This window comes from Abramis brama, assembly GCF_963993115.1.
Source record: "Abramis brama genome assembly, chromosome: 24".
Classification (NCBI taxonomy): domain Eukaryota; kingdom Metazoa; phylum Chordata; class Actinopteri; order Cypriniformes; family Leuciscidae; genus Abramis; species Abramis brama.
The window spans coordinates 26,869,087-26,891,711 of NC_139986.1; the positions used below are offsets into that span (position 1 = coordinate 26,869,087).

The 22,625-nt window shown below is 37.5% G+C and overlaps 2 protein-coding genes across 2 annotated transcripts in view; one reads left to right on the plus strand and one right to left on the minus strand.

The window, feature by feature from the left end:
* dnah3 (dynein axonemal heavy chain 3) overlaps positions 1-18,527 on the plus strand; it is a gene marked incomplete at its 5' end in the record, with an annotated part of 46,894 nt that extends 28,367 nt beyond the window's left edge. The window contains 20 exons of the mRNA XM_084102067.1: positions 927-1,221; positions 1,965-2,144; positions 2,233-2,356; positions 2,951-3,107; positions 3,202-3,345; positions 3,674-4,340; positions 4,779-4,944; positions 5,035-5,251; positions 5,578-5,760; positions 6,417-6,615; positions 6,746-8,887; positions 9,512-9,737; positions 11,730-11,974; positions 12,545-12,661; positions 12,935-13,092; positions 14,489-14,656; positions 14,745-14,887; positions 15,032-15,236; positions 15,947-16,084; positions 16,630-18,527. Of these exons, the coding sequence (XP_083958193.1) occupies positions 927-1,221; positions 1,965-2,144; positions 2,233-2,356; positions 2,951-3,107; positions 3,202-3,345; positions 3,674-4,340; positions 4,779-4,944; positions 5,035-5,251; positions 5,578-5,760; positions 6,417-6,615; positions 6,746-8,887; positions 9,512-9,737; positions 11,730-11,974; positions 12,545-12,661; positions 12,935-13,092; positions 14,489-14,656; positions 14,745-14,887; positions 15,032-15,236; positions 15,947-16,084; positions 16,630-16,983 (6,228 nt within the window). The 3' untranslated portion in view covers positions 16,984-18,527. The remainder of the gene's footprint in view (positions 1-926; positions 1,222-1,964; positions 2,145-2,232; positions 2,357-2,950; positions 3,108-3,201; positions 3,346-3,673; positions 4,341-4,778; positions 4,945-5,034; positions 5,252-5,577; positions 5,761-6,416; positions 6,616-6,745; positions 8,888-9,511; positions 9,738-11,729; positions 11,975-12,544; positions 12,662-12,934; positions 13,093-14,488; positions 14,657-14,744; positions 14,888-15,031; positions 15,237-15,946; positions 16,085-16,629) is intronic.
* A 147-nt stretch (positions 18,528-18,674) lies between these two features.
* Positions 18,675-22,605, minus strand: lyrm1 (LYR motif containing 1). Its single transcript, XM_084103192.1, has 5 exons — positions 22,455-22,605; positions 20,068-20,239; positions 19,924-19,984; positions 19,772-19,803; positions 18,675-19,018 (listed from the first exon to the last, which is right to left on the minus strand). Exons 2-5 carry the CDS (start codon positions 20,215-20,217, stop codon positions 18,905-18,907), a joined length of 357 nt encoding a protein of 118 aa, XP_083959318.1. The 5' UTR covers positions 20,218-20,239; positions 22,455-22,605; the 3' UTR covers positions 18,675-18,904.
* Between the last annotated feature and the right edge of the window lie 20 nt (positions 22,606-22,625).

Genomic DNA, 22,625 nt, shown 5'->3' on the forward strand with positions numbered 1-22,625 from the left:
AACCATAAAAAATGTGTTACTTGAAATAAAGTAAACATTAACTAAAATGAAAAATATATTTCTATATTTTATTTCAGCTAGTTGCCCAAGCAACATGACTTATTTTCATTAAGTTTTCAACTTGACTCAAACAAGTCATTCAACTTGATGTACTAACATAACTAAAACTGAAATAAAAATAAAAGCTATATCTGCATATTTATCTCATAAAAATGACAAAAACACAAAAAAGCCATAAACAATTAACTAAAATACAAATGGAAAATGTACAAATAAAAACTAATTCAAACAATTAATAAAAACTAAAATAGTATCTTAGTGATATTAAAATAACATTAATACAAATATACACAATTATAATTGCTTTTGTAAATTTGTTGCAAAAAAAATTCCTTAGTCAAAAAACAGTTTTACCAGATTTAAACTGAGTTTTCAAATGTCATTTTTAAACACTTATATTTTTTTTTTAAAAAGCAATAAAATATAAAGGTAACACTTTGAAATAAGGTCTAATTTATTAACATTAGTTACTGCATTAACTAACATGAGCTAACAACGAGCAATATATTTTTTTACAGCATTTATAAACCATTGTTAATGTTAGTTAATAAAAATGTTCATATTCATGTCAGTTCAGTGTGTGAACAGATGTTAACGGATACAACTTTTTATCTTAAAGTATTAGTAAATGTTGAGATTGACATTGTCTAGGATTAATAAATGCTGTAGAAGTGTTAACAAATGAAACCTTATTGGAAAGTCTGAAAACTAATTCTAAATAGTAAGCCTGTAGAGGACGTTAGTGATGGCCCAGATCACTGTCTACCAGGGGTGAATGAACCGAAGGGAAAAATTCACATCACACACATTCACAGTGTAAAGTTACTCTCTTTACATGTCCTGTGATGTCTCTGTGTCTCTCTCAGGTGTCTGATCTTATCATACCCACGGCAGAAACGTCACGGCAGCTCTTCTTCCTCAGGACGTACCTGTCACATGAAGTGCCCGTGCTGATTGTGGGACCCACAGGAACCGGCAAGTCTGTGATCAACAACAACTTCCTGATGTCGCTCCCGAAGGAGCGCTACACTCCCATCTGCATCAACTTCTCCGCCCGCACCTCTGCCAACCAAACCCAGGACATCATCATGTCCAAGCTGGACCGCCGCCGCAAGGGCGTGTTTGGCCCGCCGATGGGGAAGAAATGCATTATCTATGTTGGTAAGAACTAGATCTGGTACAAACACTGATTGTGTAAGCTAAGGCATTGCTGTCACTAATCCTGTAAATATAATAGTTTCACAAGTTCTGAATAAGTTTCCCTGCAAAATAGTGGTTTAAGTTTGTGCTTATGTACATCTGCTTCATTAACTGATCTCTAGAGAATTAAATTAATGCACTGATAAAGAAATAAATACATAAACAAAGATACCAAAAGGTATGGATGCAATTACATGAGAAAAGTAGTCACAATATATGATTGTATTGGCACAGCTCTTTGTATTAGTGTAAACATTTCTGTTCTTTTTACTATTTTTTTTTTTTTTTTGTATAAGAGTTGTAAAACAATTCTAATTAAATTACAGCGTGCCACATATTATGTTCTTTGACAATGGCCCGATTTCACAGACAAGGCTTAGATTATGCCAGGATTAGGCCTAATTTCAATTAGGACATTTAAGTAGCTTTTATAAACATGCCTTAGAAAAAAAAAAAAAAAAAACATTACTGGTGTGGATTTTGAGTCAAAACAATATTGACATATCACTGACATATTTTAAGATGGTTGCTTTTAGTAAAAACAGCTCAAACATGCATTTTAGTCTGGGTCTAGACCTAAGCCTTGTCTGTGAAACCAGAGGAATAAGTTATAAATAAACTTTATAAATATTCTACTACTTTCCTTTAATTTTGTGACCTAGCAGAGATTAAAACTGTCTTTGCTATTGTAAAACTTCCTGTAGATGATCTGAACATGCCTGCAAAAGAGATATACGGTGCTCAGCCGCCCATTGAATTGCTGCGGCAGTGGATCGATCATCATCATTGGTATGATAAAAAAGACACATCCAGATTGGACATTGAGGATGTGCTGTTTATGTCTGCTATGGGGCCCCCTGGTGGAGGGAGAAATGACATTACAGGTAAATGTCTGATCCTAAATGCTTATAACAATATTAGCCTTAGTCAGTTTCTTCTTTGTCACTGTTTTGTGTCTTTCTTCCCTCACAGGGCGATTGACACGTCACCTAAACATTATATCAATCGACACATTTGATGATGAGACTCTAGGGAACATCTTCACATCCATCACCGACTGGCACTTCAGCAATGGTTTTGATGCCTCGTTCTACAGGTGTGTGTTGAATCTGTTGATGTAAAGTGGCCCCAAAAAAAGTATTTAGACACTTAAAGGGATGGTTTGGAGTAAAATCAACCTAGGGTCCTTTGCACCATGAACTCGAGCTAGCGGTAGCATGAGCCATACAAACTTTCCAATGCCTCGTTTTATGAGTACAGAACCTATTTGTACTACTGTAGAAGTTTGGTGCCATTCTGGGCATTATTAGTGGGGAAATTTATTAGATACATCCTTAGATCCATTAGCGCCTGCACTAAGCCATCCGGCTGATGTCTCTAAATAAGCTCTAACTTTAATAATGTTCAACCAAGGGAAAAAGGCTCGAAGTCTGTTTGGCTCGAAGTCATGGTGCAAAGGACCCTAGGTTGATTTTACTCTGAACCATCCCTTTAAGTCCAACTTAAAAATGTCTCAATGTGATTGCATTATATATATAAAAAGATCAAACCAATATTTTAGTGCCATATATTTAGAATACAAATAGCACAAGCACATTTACAAGCCAAACATTTGAAGATTTGTTTTTGTAACCACTGTTTGGTAAAAGAAAAGAGATTAAATATGTCTGTGTATGTGTATTTGTTGTAGGTTGGGTAAAATCATGGTTCAAGCGACTATGGCTGTGTACAAGGATGCAATCGAGAGTTTCCTCCCAACACCGTCTAAATCTCATTATATTTTTAACCTGCGTGATTTTGCGAGGGTGATTAGGGGCGTAATGCTCTGTCCATCGACGCACATGCAGGTAAATGCACACACGTATGTTACTATGTAAAGGCTAAGTAAATACACTAAATAGTTTACAGAATCTTGAGTTTTGTGCTTCTTTTTTTCATCAGGAAGGAGATAAGCTGATCCGGTTGTGGATCCATGAGATCTATCGTGTGTTTTACGACCGACTGGTTGATAATGACGATAGAGAGAAATTTTTTAATATTGTTAAAGAGAGGACATTTGCGTATTTCAAACAAACCATTCACAAGGTAATAGACACACAGTCATATTTTGCCTCCCACAACATCAGATGATTTTAAATAAATAAATGATAATTTTATCTAATTATACACATTTTTTTTTAAAGACAATTAAATTTAAACCACAGTATTTTTTAAAATAATTTATCTATAATAATAAAAAAAAATATTTATGCAAACATACCTTTTAAATTTGAGGTAAAATATGACCTGTGCAATTTTCGCTGATCAATTATTTTAAATAAAATAGATCTGGTTATTTAGTATTTTTTATAGTACACTTTGCTTTAGATGATTTTCTAAAGATGTATTCACTTGTTTCTTTTCACCTGTCCAGCTTCTCTGTCATCTCACTCTGTCTGGTAATGTCGAAGATGACAGCATTCGCAGCCTGTTTTTTGGTGACTACGCCAAACCAGACTCGGCCAATAAACCGTATGACGAGATCACAGATCTAAGCACATTAACCGACGTGATGGATTTCTACCTCAGGGAGTTCAATAACATCAGCAAAGCACCCATGAACCTTGTCATGTTTCAGTTCGCCATCGAACACGTCTCACGAATCTGCCGTGTGCTGAAACAAGACAACGGTCACCTGCTGCTGGTGGGTATCGGCGGATCAGGGCGACAGAGCACCACCAAACTTGCCACCTTTATCAATGACTACGAGCTGTTTCAGATCGAACTGACCAAGAACTACAGCATGTCGGACTGGCGTGACAATCTAAAGCACTTGATGCTTAAAGCAGGGATAGAGGGGAAGAAAACAACATTTCTCTTTAGCGACAACCAGATCAAGGATGAAGCCTTCGTCGAGGACATCAACATGCTGCTGAACACAGGAGACGTGCCAAACATCTTCCCAGCGGACGAGCGTGCCGACATCATCGAAAAAATGCAGGGAATTGCCCAAATGGAAGGGAAGAAGATTGACGTCACACCACTCTCCATGTACAACTTCTTTATCGACAAAGTTAAAGCCAATCTTCATATAGTTCTCGGTACTGTTTATATTATATCATTTTTATTTATTTTTTTATTTTATTTTATTTTATTTAACCAGGACAGAAACCTCTCTGAGAGGTCGCTTTTACTGGCCAAGATAGCAAATGAACGTATACACAAAAGAAGAACAGCATACACAATTAATCAAATTATATAAAAATAAAGTATATGTTATTTTATTGTTTGTTTATTTATTTAGTAAATATATTTATATATCATATAATTTATATATTGTTATAGTATATAATAATAGTATACTAATTATATATTTATACTGTATATAAAATAATGTATATTTATCTATATATTATAATGTTATTTATGTATTATTACTATATATGTCAATTATCACAATTATAAGTTATTTATACTGTATTTATATACTGTGTATAGTTATTTTTATTTGTAATCTGTATGCATGTTTGTCCCAATAGCAATGAGCCCAATAGGTGAAGGCTTCCGCAATCGTCTCAGGATGTTCCCGTCTCTGATCAACTGCTGCACCATAGACTGGTTTCAGGCCTGGCCCAAAGATGCTCTGGAAATGGTTGCCAACAAGTTCCTTGAGGATCTGGACCTGGAAGACAACACCAGGATAGAGTGCGGTCATAAGCCAGATTTTTATTACCTATAACAAATGATAGTATTCAAATATAAAGGCTCACATTGTCTGCTTTGCATTATTCTCAGGGTGGTGGAAATGTGTAAAACGTTCCAGGAGAGTGTGCGAGAGATGTCTGAGCGCTATTACTCCCAGCTGCGCAGACATAATTACGTCACTCCTACTTCTTACCTGGAGCTCATCCTGACCTATAAAGCATTGCTCAGTTCCAAACGCAACGAGGTGCACGAGCTCAAGAATCGCTATATCGTCGGCTTGCAGAAACTTGACTTTGCTGCTTCTCAGGTGAGACAGAAAATGTGAATGCTTTACCTGTCACTTCATAACACTCTCTGTACATTTCATTATGTTCATCTGCTCTTCTATATAATGTTATTTAAATGTTAAATATTTGATTTTCAATATCAATTAAAAATGTAAAATAGAACCGTTTTCACAGGTGGTCTCAGATAAATAATGTAGATTTCAGTAAATCGAGATATACATATTTTTTTTATTTAATCATTGTGATTATTTTAATCAATGAGAGCCCATTTTTTGATAATGTACATAGTTATTAGTCATGAATATATTGATGTTGACAGTGTTGTATGTGTATGTGTGATGTGCAGGTAGCAGTCATGCAGCAGGAGCTCACAGCTCTACAGCCGGAACTAATCGAGACCGCAAAGCAGACTGATCAGATGATGGTGAAGATAGAAAAAGAGACCGTTGAGGTGGATGCTAAGAAAAAGCTTGTCAGTGCTGATGAGAAAGTCGCCAATGATGCGGCAGCTGCTGCTAAAGCGATTAAGGTATAACGGATGGTAAAATAAGGTAACTCACTAAAATAATCCATGCAGAGATCTGAATGCAAACCCATTTTCAAATCGATTTCATGTATTAGAAATGTAGAAATAAAAAATATATTAGAATGCAATTTATAACACAATGCAAGTATAATACAGTCTTATTCCAGGAACCTTTGTCATTGAGGAAAAAACAGTTTCAAATAAGTTAATTGAACTGTCATCATGTTTGTGATGAAAGTGACACTGTTTTTCATGTGTAATACTGTAAAGCTGCTTGCTTTAAAACAATCTATAGTAAAAAACAAACAAAAAAAGTTATATATAATTAAACTTGATGTGACTTGACTGGAGTGCCGAATTGCAAAGCTTGTACTTTGCATACTTTTTTAGAGTGTGTTCCGGCCTCAAAGCTTTAGATGCGCAGGTGAAAAAAACAATACAGATTTTTCCTTCAGTCTTTTTTATCCACTTGATAAGTTTAATTAGAAAGTGCATAAAAAATAAAAAATATAAAAAACTAAAAAAAGGCTGGAATGGTCTTGGTGGACTAGATGCACTGCTTCAATTGAGGGGACTGGGAAAGTGGTTAGCAATTTGAGCATAGGATGCGGTGACACTTTTCTAAAGCTAAGTTTAAATCAATTAATATTGTCTGATAGGATGAGTGTGAGGGGGATCTTGCAGAGGCGATGCCAGCGCTGGAAGCGGCTCTTTCTGCTCTGGACACACTGAAGCCGGCTGATATTACTGTCCTGAAGACGATGCAGAATCCGCCTGGTCCTGTCAAACTCGTCATGGAATCCATCTGTGTCATGAAGGGAATTAAACCAGAGAGGAAACAAGACCCTGGTGGATCAGGTATGAGAATGATTTTTTTGTCTGTCCTGAACACTGCATTGGTTGAAGGTCACATTAAACCAGCTAAGATCACCATTTGCCAGCATCTTAAGCTATTCTGTTCTCATTTTTATTTGCTTTATTTACACAGGTAAGATGGTTGAAGACTTCTGGGGGCCATCTAAGAAGCTTCTAAGTGATATGAAGTTCCTTGAGAGCCTCAAAACATTCAACAAGGACAACATACCTGCCGCTAACATCAAGAAAATCAGAGAAAAGTTTGTAGACCACCCAGACTTTCAGCCCTCAATAATCAAAAGCGTGTCTTCTGCCTGCGAGGGCCTTTGCAAATGGGTGCGTGCCATGGAAGTGTATGAGCGTGTGGCCAAGGTTGTCGCCCCCAAGAAAGAGAAATTAAAAGAAGCAGAAGACGAGCTAGCTGTGCAGATGCAGATGTTAACCATAAAACGTGCCGAGCTGAAGGAGGTGGAGGATCGTCTGCAGGCATTAAATGACACGTTCGAAGGGATGATACAGAAGAAAAGAGACCTAGAAGCAAACATCGAGCTCTGTTCCCAGAAGCTAATACGAGCTGAAAAACTAATCGGTGGCCTGGGAGGAGAAAAAGACAGATGGACAGAGGCTGCGCGGCTCCTCGGCATCAAATACACCAACTTGACTGGCGACGTGCTTTTGTCCTCGGCTACCGTGTCGTATCTTGGAGCATTCACCGTCGATTATCGCGTGGAGTGTCAGCGGAAATGGCACGAGCTGTGCAGTGAGAAGATGGTGCCATGTTCAAAGGACTTCACGCTTAGCAACACTCTCGGAAACCAGGTGTTGATCCGTTCGTGGCAGATCTCTGGATTACCCGTGGACTCGTTTTCCACCGACAACGGAATCATCGTCTCAAACTCTCGCCGTTGGCCACTCATGATCGACCCTCAGGGCCAAGCCAACAAGTGGATCAAAAACATGAACAAGGCCAACAAACTCTCTGTCATCAAGCTCTCAGATGGCAACTACATCCGTACCCTCGAGAACGCCATTCAGTTTGGCACACCGGTCCTCCTGGAGAATGTCGGCGAAGAGCTGGACGCAGTTTTAGAGCCGGTTCTCCTGAAACAGACCTTTAAGCAGCAGGGCGTGGAATATATGAAACTGGGCGAGAACACCGTGGAATATTCAGTCGACTTCCGGTTCTACATAACAACAGGGTTGAGGAATCCGCATTACTTGCCGGAGGTGGCGGTCAAAGTGTGTCTGTTGAACTTCATGATCACGCCGTTGGGTCTGGAAGATCAGCTGCTGGGGCTCGTCGCCGCCAAAGAGAAACCAGAACTCGAGGAGAAGAAAAATCAGCTGATTCTCGAAAGTGCAGCCAGTAATAAACAGCTGAAGGAGATCGAGAACCAAATCCTGGAGGTTCTTTCTTCCTCTGAAGGGAACATCCTAGAGGACGAGGCTGCCATTAAGGTTCTCTCATCATCTAAGGTGCTGTCAGAAGAGATATCCGAGAAGCAGAAGATCGCAATCGTGACTGAAAATGAGATTGACGAAACGCGAATGGGTTATCGGCCGGTTGCAGAACACTCGTCCATTCTGTTCTTCTGCATCTCAGATTTGGCGAACATCGATCCCATGTACCAATACTCTCTCACGTGGTTCATCAACCTGTACCTGCACTCCATTGCTCACAGCACACCTAGCGACGACCTACAGACCCGCATAGCCAACATCCTAGATCACTTCACCATGCGCGTTTACTATAACGTGTGCCGCTCTCTGTTCGAGAAGGACAAGCTGCTGTTCTCCTTGCTTTTGACCGTTGGCATCATGCAGGGAAAAGGTCAGGTCGACGATATCGTCTGGCGCTTCCTTCTCACAGGAGGCGTTGCTCTGGAAAACCCGTTCCCCAACCCAGCCCCGGAGTGGCTTTCAGACAAATCATGGTCCGAAATAGTCCGGGCTTCCCAACTTCCCCGTCTCAAAGGATTGTTTGAGCATGTGCAGGAGAACATTGTGCCATGGAAGCAGATTTACGACTCTGGTCATCCACAGGACGAGGAGTTACCCGGGAAGTGGTGCGAGGTTGTGGGCATGGAGCGCATGGTGGTGCTGCGCTGCTTCAGGCCGGATAAACTTGTGCTGGCGGCACAGCAGTTCATTGTGGACAATATGGGCCGGGCGTTCATCGAGCCACCGACCTTCGACCTGGCGGAAAGCTACAGTGATTCCAACTGCTGTTCGCCGCTCATCTTCGTCCTCTCTCCAGGAACAGACCCTACCGCAGGTGAAATAGAAAGATGCTTCTTTTCTGTGCTTTTTTATAATATATTCTTGTTCCTTCTGATATATATATACAACATTAGTCATTTTGTTTTGAAAATTTAATATACTATTACAGGTTTCGTTAATATTTTGAATCAGTTTTTATTTTTATATTGTTTTTTATTTAATTTTAGTTAAAGTTTTAGTTTTTTTTTGTTTGTCATTTTTTTTTTTTTTTAAATGTCTATATAGATTTAATTCATTTAATTCAGTTTTATTTCAGTTTTAGTACTTCAAATTAAAGTTTTTTTTATTATATTTTATTAATGTTAATGTTTATTTTATTTCAAGACACTCTGCAAAAGCACTGCAAAAAATGAAAGTGTGAAAAAGTTTGGAAGTTTAAATTGATTGTAAATCAAATGTATGTTTTATTTGACATGAAATATATACTTTACCATATCATTTTTACTTTTAATAACTTTAAATAATTTTGTATGATACTCCAATGATGGTCATAAAGACCAATGTAAAATCTGGGCAATCTGTAATATTATAAGAAATAAAATCACAGTATATGATTGTTTCAACACAGACCTAAACTTTTACAATTAAATTATGTTATTTCCCTCTTTGTCTTACTCAGGACTGCTGAAGTTTGCAGATGACTTGGGCATGGGCGGCAGTAAGACTCAGACGATCTCTCTCGGTCAAGGTCAAGGTCCAGTAGCTGAGCAGCTCATCAAGGTCGCGCTGACCAACGGCGACTGGGTCGTTCTGCAGAACTGTCATCTCGCAACCAGCTGGATGCCAGCCTTGGAGAAGATTTGCGAGGAGGTCATCACACCTGAAAACACACACACCAGCTTCAGGTAAAAATTGTGCCGTTTCAAAATAAAGCAAATCACACACAATTTAAACATGTTAAATGCAAAGGACATATTTAATGTCATAAGATTTTTGCATTGTGATGTTATTTTTTTATGACAATTAAGCACGTTTCCCCCTAAATTCTCATTACAGTAATACAATTATGCAAATCATCCTACAAAATTATTTTAAAATCAGCTTAAAATAGATGCAGTAAAATAAACACTAGCATTATGTATACCTACTAATTAAATAATAGTTAATTATTATAAATAACATGTATCATTATATGAATGTTTGCATTTCAGTAATTACTGTACAATGAGATTAAAATAGAGAGAAAAAGAAGTAAATACTTTTCTGTGGTAATCAACATTTATGCAAATATTATTTATTATTTTTCTGAGACAAGAAAATGTCCCAATTACTTACCCAATATCCTAACAGAGGTGGAAAGAGTACTGAAAATTTGTACTCAAGTACAAGTACCGTTACATTGCTGAAATAATACTCAATTACAAGTAAAAGTACTGGTGTCAAAAAAGTAATTAAGTAAAAGTACAAATTACTCTTCTCAAAAACTACTCAGAGTACTAGTTACTAATTACTTTTTAGCTGGCGATAGTTAATGCATTACCAATAAAAATATTCAACAAAATCATAGATTTATGTAGAAAATAGCTACTTTTAACACGTTTTTACCTTATTGTCAAAGGACATTAATTAGTGGATACTGGAATTTCTAACTTCAATATGACACCTTGAAATATGTCAATATTCAGTAGGCCTAGCCTATAATTTTTAATACCATCGGGAAAACTACTACATACTAAATATTTTAATATCTACATTTTTGTCCATCCATTTTGTCAAGGCAATCATTATTTTCAAGCATTGAAAAGCACAACACTCATTGTAACAGTAATCTAGTTGAATGGAAAAGTTGAATTCAAGTCTTCTGAAGAGACACGTCCACTTTATAATGTGAGATTTTAATTTAGGCTTTTGTTTACATATTTAAACATTGATCAATAACCATTACAATAATCTAATATTTACTCACTCAGTGTATTTGTCTTTACAATAGGGTAACGTGAACTGTTGCAATAGCTCACACACAGCACAAGGAAGCTTGATTTCAATTCAAACTGAATTTAATTTGCAAAAAGACGAGATTTTTCATAACTTTTGACAGCGTTTAATTCAAGAGCATGGAGAGATTGGAGCTGGACGTCATTTGAGTCTGCAGTGAGAACCACTTGGAGAGATTCGCGATTGCACATGACACACAGTCCGAGAGCGCGCCGCACACTCAATATCCGAGTCCAGTTCGTTCGTATATTTGAGAGCTCGCGTCCAGTTTTCTGCGATTACATGAATGTGCCCTCGCGTTATAATATTGTTCGTGACATTTGCCATTAAAATATGCCATAGAAACTTGCAGGTATTAATAAAAGTATGCATAATAGGCCTACCTGCAATCCCGCGCTGAGAGGAGGCGGGTGTGTCAAACTCGCTGTCGTTGAGATGAGAGAATGAGAACGCGCAACTGGTAAAATATAGATATTTTGACAATACTACTATGTAGTTTGTTGTCCCAAACTTTCAGTCCAGCCATTAATCACTCTGAGCTCCTCGCCTCCTTCATGATCAGCTCTTCAAAACCTGCTGCGACTGCGGCGGCTTTCATTCAGTCCAAATATCAGGGGTTTTATTGGTCCGTTTACGATCGAATATTTTTATTGGCTACCGAAATGCCATTCAAAGATTTGAATATCAATTCAAATTGTACTCAGTAACGAAATGTGATTTTACAAGTAGCGAAGTAGATTACTTAGCTTAATATGTACTTGAGTACAAGTAAAATTACAGATTTAAAAATATACTCAAAAAAGTACAAGTACCCAAAAAAACTACTTAATTACAGTAACGTGAGTAGTTGTAATTCGTTACTTCCACCTCTGTATCCTAACCCCAAACTCTTTGTGTTTTAGGTTGTGGTTGACCAGTCAACCATCTGATAAGTTTCCAGTGAGTGTTTTGCAGAACGGGGTGAAGATGACGAATGAGCCTCCCAAAGGACTGAGGGCAAATTTACTGCGTTCTTACCTCAGCAATCCCATCTCAGACCCCGCCTTCTTCAACAGCTCCGCTAAGCAGGACATCTGGCAGAAGCTGCTGTTCGGCCTGTGTTTCTTCCACGCTCTGGTACAGGAGAGGAGAACGTTCGGCCCACTCGGTCAGATATGCATCTTTAATGCAGTTTGCTTTCCTGTCTGTAATCCTTAATTTAATTTAGCCTCCATCTTTAGAGAACAAGCTGCTGTGATGCTATCATCAATCTACCGGATCTAATCTTTTCTAAACATGCATTACACTGTACATCCACAATCAAATGGCAGTTTTATGGGCAGAGGCAGCTATAAGTTCATAGATTGATTCCCCTAAAAAAACTATCAACACTAATAAAAGCAAGCTCGTCTAATATAACTCCCTTCTATTTATCTATATGATCTGGATATTATTAGGAAGAGTGATAATCAATATCTGACAATCAAATAAAGCATGCACATCCAAAAAAAAAACCTCGTTGGTAAACTGTTGCTGTTTAAAACATATAATAAGCTCACCAAAACAAATGTGATGTTTAAAGCTACAGACTCTTTTGGTGAGCTCATTAAATGTGTTTGGGAGCCACAGTGTTGTATTTTGTAAGATTAATTTCCTGATGTCATTCATAACTTCTATAGGGGGTTTAATTGTGGCATTAAATGTGTGTTCAATCTTCTCTCTTCATCTTTCTCTGCAGGTTGGAATATTCCATACGAGTTTAATGAGTCTGACTTGAGAATCAGCATTCGTCAGATCCAGATGTTCCTGGACGAGTATGAAGAGGTTCCGCTGGAGGCTCTCGCGTATCTGACAGGTGATTAAGCAAGCAACCGCCCTGATAATCATAGTAAACACATAGCAGTGTGCTAACAGCCACTCAGAACCCCTTAGTAATCACATAGCAACACCCTAGCATTATGGTGGTGAGTTTTGTATAGGTGATCACCACTCTTTTCTTCAGAAAATGCAGAAATACTGGCTAGTAATTTTTTTGCAATACAAACACATCTTGACATCTACAGTATTTGATGAAACGCAGTTGCATTGTTACAACACTTGAGCTGATGTTTGCTCGTGTCTTCTGCAGGAGAGTGTAATTATGGTGGGAGGGTGACTGATGATAAAGACCGGAGACTGCTGATGTCCCTCCTCTCCATCTTCTACAGCTGGGAGCTCATTAAACAGGACAAGTATCGTGTGTGTGAGGGAGATGTGTACTATGTACCGTCACACGCTCCATACCAGGTACACACACACTGTGCACCTTCATTAAATCAAGTCACCTGTATTTATATTAAGTGTTATACAATACTGGTTGTTTCAAAGCTGCTTTACAGTGATAAACAAATAATATGGACTTTTGTACCCGAAGAGCCTTTTCATAGTTCCTAGAACTATTGGCGAAAGTACCCGGATTTTGGCGTGTTCGCACCGCAGGAACTAGTAACGATTTTAGTTTTAGGAACTCCTTTTGGAGGAACTAATTTAGCTCCTACTTCAGAGTCAGTCTAAACCAGCGCTATAGGAACTATCCGTGATGTTAGTGTACGCTGATCGGCCGAACTTAGCGAAACACCAGCACCCGACATTTTTAAAAAAGCTGTGTAAACACACAGATTATAGCCTATATATTAACTCCAGAACATGGAAAACTGATAGATGGGCCTCTTAACCTTTACTCTAAGGAGAAAATCCAACGCAACTTTGAGGGGACCAAGAGAAACATGATTATGTATTTCTGCTCAGCTAGCACAACAACAAGCGAGGCTTATGTCACTTCAGAGTTCCTGCTGGCGGTGCGAATGCAACCAGGAAAATGTTCCTAAGGGAACCACCCTGGTGGCTAGTTCCTAGTTCCTAGAACTACCCGGTGCGAAAGCCCCTAATGATCAATGATGCAAATATAATTAAATTCTGCTGTAAAGCAGCTTTAAAAAGACAGTGTCATTGTTCAGCTGAAGTCAGTTCATTATGCAAAAGAAACAAACTATTCTGATGCTTAATGGAATAGTTCACCCAGAAATTAAGTCATGTGATGCATTGTGTACAAGTCAAAACATTAAAACGTTCTGAATTATGATCATTTATGAGACATGCCAGGACCATGATGCATATTTAGGTGTCATGTTTGTGGCAGTTAATTATTATAGTTAATCAAAACTAAGCATCGTTATAAAAGAATTAAAATAAATGAAATATATATATATATTTTTTAACTTATTTTATTTCAGATATTATTCAGTTACTTGGCATTTCTCATTTTTGTTAAGTTTAAGTTAAAAAAAATATTTTTTTTATCAAGATGTAATCAATTTAATAATAAACTTTATTAATGTAGACATATTACTAAAACTACAACAAAGAAAAAACTAATTAAAATGGCAAAAACAACAAATTACTAAAACTGTAAATAAAAACAGAAAATCGAATACATTTAATGCTAAACTTTATTAATAAAATTGTATTAACAAAACTATATAGACTACAACTAAACTAAAACTGTAAGTAAAATTTGAAATGAAAAAGGAACATTTAAAAATGAATTAAAAATATTAAGTATAATTGTATATTAAGGATACTAAAATAGCAGTGGCTTGTGGGGATTTGAGAGCTACAGAAGATGAATCTCTTTTATATGTAGAGTTATGTGGACTACATCCGCAACCTGCCCATCAGTGCTGAACCCGAGGTCTTCGGCCTCCACAGCAATGCTAATATCACCAAGGATAACCAGGAGACCAATCAGCTGTTGGACGGGGTGCTGCTGACGCTACCGAGACAAACTAGCAGCGGAGCCAAATCTCCACAGGTGGGAGGAGGCAGATCGTTAATGAAAAATGATTGACAGTTTTGTGTACCTGCTCTTCCTGTCAGTGCGTTTGTCTGTGTCCACACAGGAAGTGGTAGACGAGCTGGCTGAGGGAATGCTGGCCAAGCTTCCCTGTGATTTTGACATTGAGATGGTGACCAATAAATACCCACTCCTGTATGAGGAGTCGATGAACACGGTCTTACGCCAGGAACTCATTCGCTTCAACAGGTACCAGACATATTACATACATCATAACATTCCTGCGGGTTTGATTCCCAGGAAATGCATGAACTTATCAAATGTATACCATGAATGCAATATAAGTTGCTTTGGATGTAAGCATCTGCCAAATGCACTGATGTAAATGTATAGGCTGTCAAAGGTGGTGCGTAGCAGCCTGCTGAACACCCAGAAGGCACTTCGGGGGCAGGTTGTGATGTCAGCCGAGCTGGAGAACGTCTTCAACAGTCTTCTCGTTGGGAAAGTGCCGGCCACGTGGGCCGCCAAGTCCTACCCTTCCCTTAAACCCCTGGGAAGCTACATGTCCGACTTCCTCGCCAGGCTGCAGTTTCTACAGGTGAGCAAGTCCAACGGCTAAAGACAAACGCACACAACAGGACACAAGCTCATGTTACTTTAATGATGTGAATTGTTTCCAACTGGTGAACCTGCACTGAAAATATGTGGTGTACAAACAATCTTCACTCAGAAATTGCTAGTAAGTTCACAAATAACTCTAGAACAACTGAAATAGTATTTTCTTGTAAAACATACTCCAATAATCCTTGTTTTATGTACAGTTTTGATTTTTTTTAAATAGTGTAGTCATCAGTGCTTTTTCAGTAACAATGAGATACATTTTTATTATAGTTGTAATTAATATTTTGAGTTGGTTTTATTGTTATATTTTTCTGTTTTCATTTTGATTTAAACAAATTTTAGTTGTTTTGTTTCGAAACAACTAGCTGAAATAAAAAAAAAATATTGATATTTTACTTCTTATGCACATTGTAGTCTTAGGAAAAAACATGATTTTCTCTGCTTTTTGCTCAGAAATGTTGCTTTTTTTATGAAACTTTAAAGTGTTGATAAAAAAAGAATGCATGAAGCTATAATAAAACGTTTTGTTTTTTTTCAAGCAGAGGCTCTTGTAGTGTTCTTGTAGTGTGCACTAGGTGTAATAAGGGCACTAGGTCAGCCAATGTGTGCTCTGAGATTATTGAAACCAGTTGTGCACTACTCACCCATCAGTTTCTAATTGTTCAGCCATCTTTGTGTGTGTTTTAGGACTGGATTGATAACGGCCCTCCGTCTGTGTTCTGGGTATCTGCGTTCTATTTCACTCAGTCGTTCCTCACTGGCGTGTCTCAGAATTTCGCTCGCAAGTACACCATCCCCATCGACTACATCGGCTTCGAGTATGAGGTTTGTGTGCCAATGAGAGAGTGAACTGAGAGCGTATGAGAAAGAGGGTGATCTGTGCTTAATAAATTAATGTTTCTTAAACACTGACATTCTAAACTCAAAGAAAAAGTTTTTGTACATGTACATGTTTTTGGTTTATTCAGCTGCATACAATGTTATTACAATTTAAAATGACTCATTTCTATGTGAATATATAGTAAAGTGTAATTTATTCCTGTGATCAAAGCTGAATTTGTGTCACATGATCCTTCAGAAATCATTCTAATATGATGATTTGATGCTCAAGAAACATTTCTGATTATTATCAATGTTGAAAACTGTGCTGCTTCATTTTTTTTAAAAACTAGGATACATTTATACTTTGAAAGAACAGCATTTATTTGAAATAGGAATCTTTTGCATCACTGTAAGTGTCTTTACTGTCAATTTTGATCAATTTAATGAGTCCTTGCTAATTGAAAGTATACATTTATATTGAAAAAATTAAATAAAATGACCCCTAACTTATGAACAGTTGTGTATATCATAATGTGCATCTCTTTTAGGTCTGTAAGCAGGAGACTCACATGGAGGGGAAGCCGGAGGATGGGGCGTACGTCCGTGGGCTTTTCCTCGAGGGAGCGCGCTGGGATCGGGAGCACATGGTTATCGGTGAGTCTGTTCCTAAAGTTCTCTTCGACCCGCTGCCCATAATCTGGCTGAAGCCTGGAGAGAGCGCAACTTTCCTGCACGAGAGCGTTTACATCTGTCCCGTGTACAAGACCAGCGCCAGGCGCGGGACTCTTTCCACCACTGGTCACTCCACCAACTACGTCCTGTCCATCGAGCTGCCCTCGGACAAGCCCCAGAAACACTGGATCAACCGCGGCGTCGCCTGCCTGTGCCAACTCGACAACTGAGCGCATCCACCACAGATTTTCAGTGTTTACATTTCAACATGCCAAACATATGAAAAACCAAAAAATATTAAATACAGCACTAATTAGCATATTGTGGTTCCTTTTAATATAATTGTATGGAATAATAAAACAAAATGGCTTAAAGCAGCATTGTGTAATTCTTTAGACGTTAGTCGGCATGTAATCAAAATGGACAATTCTTGTTTTTTGCTAGCCTGGCAAGCCATACCTACATCAAGATGTTAGGTCTGGCAACTCACCATTGACAGAGCTCAGTCTGAGGGGCGGGATAAACGGCGTCTTCAAATTCCCTCTGCACGCAATAGGACAGCGCTTCAACCAACCAGAGCGTTTTCCCAACAGCGGAGCTAGTTGATAGATTCAACTTTTGCCATATCTGGCCGGCAAAACAACGAACACGTCTTACTTTTTTAAAGAATGACTTGAGTGCCGTTCTTTGCTCTTTTCTCAAAGAAAAACTTAACTCCAAGTCCTCCAGAGTCGCGGCCAAAGCCGATTCGAAAGACTGTTCTCCAGCCGCCGTCATTCTTTGTTTTCAAGTGGCAGGTAACCGTCGCAACTCTGTCGTCATTATGTTAAGCCCACCCCGCCTACTCTATACACGACGTGATTGGCCTGACCCAATTTAGGTTTTTGCAGCTCGAAAGTCAATGGAGAGTTGCTAGACTGCCCTGGAAGCAAAATACATTTTGCTGCCGCTAGGGTGCGTCTAGATTTCTAGGCTAGTTTTTTGCAGTATTTATTATAAATTATTTATCTGTGCGCATTGTATCTGTGCCTTGTAATCCATAGGCTGGCTACACACTGGCTGTGTGGCGTTTTCTATGTCTTTGCACACCAGAAGCGTGTCTGACACGGCGCTGCTGCTGCTAGGTGACATAATGATAAGCCTCATTAGTGATATTCGACATATGGGGAGAGAGTTGTGGAAGGCCTATACTTCATGTTAAACATAAATATATAGCCTACTGATACAGCAAAGACAACGTCGGCAGTATTGACGGCAAAATGGGCTACAGAATATTTCGTTCTGTATTAACAGGTGTAATATTTGAAAATCAATAATTATTATTTTTTATTTTTTTATTACATTTTCACTGCATTTATGTAAAAACCTAGAGACTTTCAAACATCAAAATGTCATTTATTAATATGTATTCGTGTCAAAATGACATGTAAACATCTTTCCTATTCTATTTTGCCTGGAAATGCTTGCGTGTTGCGTGAAAAATAGGCGTCGGTTCTATTTCTAGCATGCTCGCATTTTTTGGCGCGGCTCGTGCGAGCTCTAACCTGTTAACATGGAACGGACACGCCACGCAGCCAGTGTGTAGCCGGCCTAAGTCAAAATAACTTCCCCTCCCTCTTACAACAACATCTCTTCTCTGATGACGTGTTTATTGGCACGAGGGCGGGGTAACCTGTCACTCACACGAGATCCACCAATAGCAAACCACAACCATCCAATCAATTTCCCACGGACAAAATCAAGCCCCTCCCTACATTTTCTCTTGTTCAAGAAGCCATTTCACTCAGATATACGTCACAATAGGGCAACTTCCGTTTCATGGTGACTTCTGTACTGATTAGATGTGCAGAAACCATTTCTAGTTTAAACTCAAGTTTAATGAATGATGATAAATAAACTAATTGAAACTTAGAATGCAACATTAACTGAGACCTTTATACAATGACAAAATAAATACACCTTTTAACATGAATCTAAACAGCTCACATTCGCATTCATCAAGCTTTACACTGGCAGTGAGAGGAATTGCCCTGATCTGTTTCATAATGCAGCCTTTTTAAGATATGAACTACATGATCTGTCAAACTTTATAATGTTCCCTGGTGTTTCTCAACACAATGTCCTACACACTTTAAGACATCTGTTAGTGTGTCAGGTCTCATCTTGAGACTGTAGGTACACGGGTTTGGCTTGTTTCCGCAGTCTCTGCTGACCTCGCAGCTTTCTGCCCTTCTGAGTGGCCAGACCCATCGGAGGAAGATATGTCTGAGAAGAAAACATTTATGACATAGTGTGTAAATCTCACAAAAACTGCCAGGAAACATTTCCAAGTCATATTTCAGAATGTAAAGAAATATGAAGTAATGGCAATATTATTATAATATTGAAATAACAATAAGTAACGTTTAATAAAGAAATTTATGTCACTAACTTTTTTTAAAATCATAAATAGTGGTCATAAATACGGACCTAAATCTTTGTAAAATGCCAAGAACATGACCAAGTCATATTTCACCCCAAATTATTATTATTATTATTATTTTTGCATTATATTAATGAAAATGTTGAGATATATATAAAGACATTTCTTCATGAGATTCACAAATATAGCAGTTTTATTATTAGTGCTTATGATTAGTGCTGGAAAAAGATTAATCGCGATTAATCGCATCCAAAATAAAAGTTTGTGTTTGCATAATATATGTGTGTGTACTGTGTATAATTATTTTGTATATATAAATACACACATATGCATGTATATATTTAAGATTTTTATTTATTTATATATAAATTATTTATATTTATATATAATATAAATTATGTATAAATGTATATACAGTATATACATGCAAATATTTCTTAAATAAATACATGCTTATGTGTGTATTTATATATACAAAATAATTATACACAGTACACACACATATATTATGCAAACACAAACTTTTATTTTGGATGCGATTAATCGCGATAAATTTTTTCCCAGCACTACTTATGATCTTATGTGGAGGTACTTACTGGTCTGGGATAGGGGTTCCTATAATGCAGTCCTGCCATGAAAAACAAAATAAAAATAATATTAGCAGATCACCTGTTATTTGATAACGTCTTAAAAATTACATGAATTATTTCTCAGCTCATAAATGAAGCATTTGATATAATATACAGACCGATCTCTATCCGAGCTTCACACTCTTCAATGCATCTCTGGATTGATTCTGGATCTGTTATCTGTGACAGGGAGAAGACATGAGAACGTGTTATGGATATGAGCTCTCTCACAGGTCCTCGGGTGATGTGAGGTCGGTCCACACCTGCTGGTTCTGTCGGAAGAGGGTTCGAGCCTCCTGAGCGATGTATTTCCGCTCGGTGTCGGTGTCCTGAGGAAGAGCAGACTGAGCTTTCCAACTGCGTGCCACGCGCAGGACCCTCCTGTAGAGAGACAGCACATGTGGACGAGACATCCGGACCGCCTGTCAACATGAACTGACACAACAATACTGTACATGTTAGAACTTGGCAAGGGCATTATTTCACCTTAGAAATACATAGAAGTATTACTTGTGGTATAAGTCACAAATATTATATATATATATATATATATATATATATATATATATATATATATATAAAACAATAATGTGCATATATATATATATATATATACATATACATACACAAATAAATTATTAATCTGTGTATATATACAGTATATTAGTGCTGTAAAATCGATTAAGCGCATCTAACAAGTTTGTTTATATAATGTGTGTATTAGTATATACAGTGTATATATATATATATATATATATATATATGCATACACATATGAGTATGTAAACACATATACATATATCTACACATTATGTAAAAAAGCTTGTTAGATGCGAATCGTGCGATTAATCGATTTGATAGCATTAATATATACACACGTGTGTGTGTGTGTATATATATATATATATACATACCATTTCTACAATTATGCAGCAGTTATATTCATATATAATCAGCAGCATATTAATTAGCATGACAAAGCATAATATATGAATATATATGATTTTTATTAATTATGCTGCATATTTATGTTGAAATAATCCTTATTATTCAGTATTAAATATAATGCGTACAAAAACAGAAATCAGTGCGTGACCTCTGTGTTACTGTTAGGTAAACTGGATGGCTGTCAATAAGAGATTTGCAATATCCTTGACAAACATTACAGTTGTTACAGTCTTTCGTTGAATGCATTAATAATCTAGCTGCTCATTATCTCTAGTGATGTGACATTTGAACCGAGGCGTCGGAGCGTGTGTCGAGAAAAAGTGGGCGTGCCAGATGAAGCCGCGATTCGAGGCTTGTGTTGTTAATGTGAAAATCACGTGACTAATGACAAACGAGGCCTCGGTTTGTGTAAATACGTCATCGGTTCGGTCTGAGTGTCGCTTCCGGATAAAAGGCGGTTCGAAACTCGCGCCACCTTGTGGGTGTTGTCAGGAGTAGTAGAAGCAGTTGTAGTGTCAGAGAGTTAGAAAACTATCATTGTCATTGTCGTTATTGTGTCATATATGTGTGAGGGCTGTATATTATTACAGTATCAGGTTAGAATAGTTATAGTATATTATTATTATAGTAGGCCTATATTATAGTCTTGTTATATTAATTAGATAAGATTGGATTGCTCTGGATTTTTGCATCTGGACTGGACTGCTTTGATTTGGATTGCCCTTTTGGATTTGTTTGCTTTTTGTGACTCTTCCTTTTCCAGGTAATGGAGCCAGCAAGAAAGAGGGAATCCTCCCCTGTCTGGGCTCAACAGAAGCATCAGTGTCCTCATTTATACCACTGCCATTTTTACATTCTCCTGCATCCTCTGTTCCTTATGAAAGGATCTTTTCCAAGGCTAGAGAGATTTTGTCCAAGAAGAGGAATCGTCTAAACCCCAACACACTTGAAATAATTCTGTTTCTCAATAAAAAATCTATTTTTATTTTCCTTCCTTCCGGACTATTCTGTTGCAGTTTACTTTAATCTGTTATCTATAATCTGTTAAATTAATAAATGTACTTTATTACACTCCCTCTAACATAAGCACTGCACTCGTGTTACTGTTGTTGTTCATACTGTCCCTATCCAAACAATTTATGAATAATTAATTAACTGTGTGTGAGACTCTGGACAAGTAAATTCAGACAGAGAAAGATACATATTTTATATTATACACAGTAATGGACAAATGTCTGATCATGTCTTTTTATTATTGCAAATGAAAGGTTACAGACATCAACAGTGAGTACAAAATAAATAAATAAATATTTTTTATTTATAAAAATATTTTTATAAAATATACATTTAAATATAAATATACAAATAAATATAAATATTTATTTGTATTTTACATTACAAATCAATATTTTTATTTATAAAAGTATTTTTATAAAATATATATTTTTTTTTATATATAAAAAATATTTTTTATAAAATTAGGGAGGGAGGGAGGGAGGGAGGGAACGACACTGGTTCAGAATGAATTAATTTGTCTGCTATTTCTTTGCACAGTAGCTAGGTGTCACTAGTGAGCAATGCTGAATGAAGCTTCGAGTAATGAACCTTTAGCTGAAGCAATGGCCTGCGAGGTCTCAGTGGTTCAGGAAGCCTCATTTTGCCATCACTAATTATCTCTACTTCCTGATGAAATGAACATTACCTATGGGTGATTAGATCAATACAGCTTATGTGAACATCTCCGCACTTCCGCACTCCAGCGTCCACGTGCTTGCGAGTGATGACGTCTCGAACTGCGGGGAGTTTTGTTTCGAACTAGTCCGGGAAGCTCCCGTGTTGCGCATTCGCATGTCTGAGAGATGTTTGCGCCAGT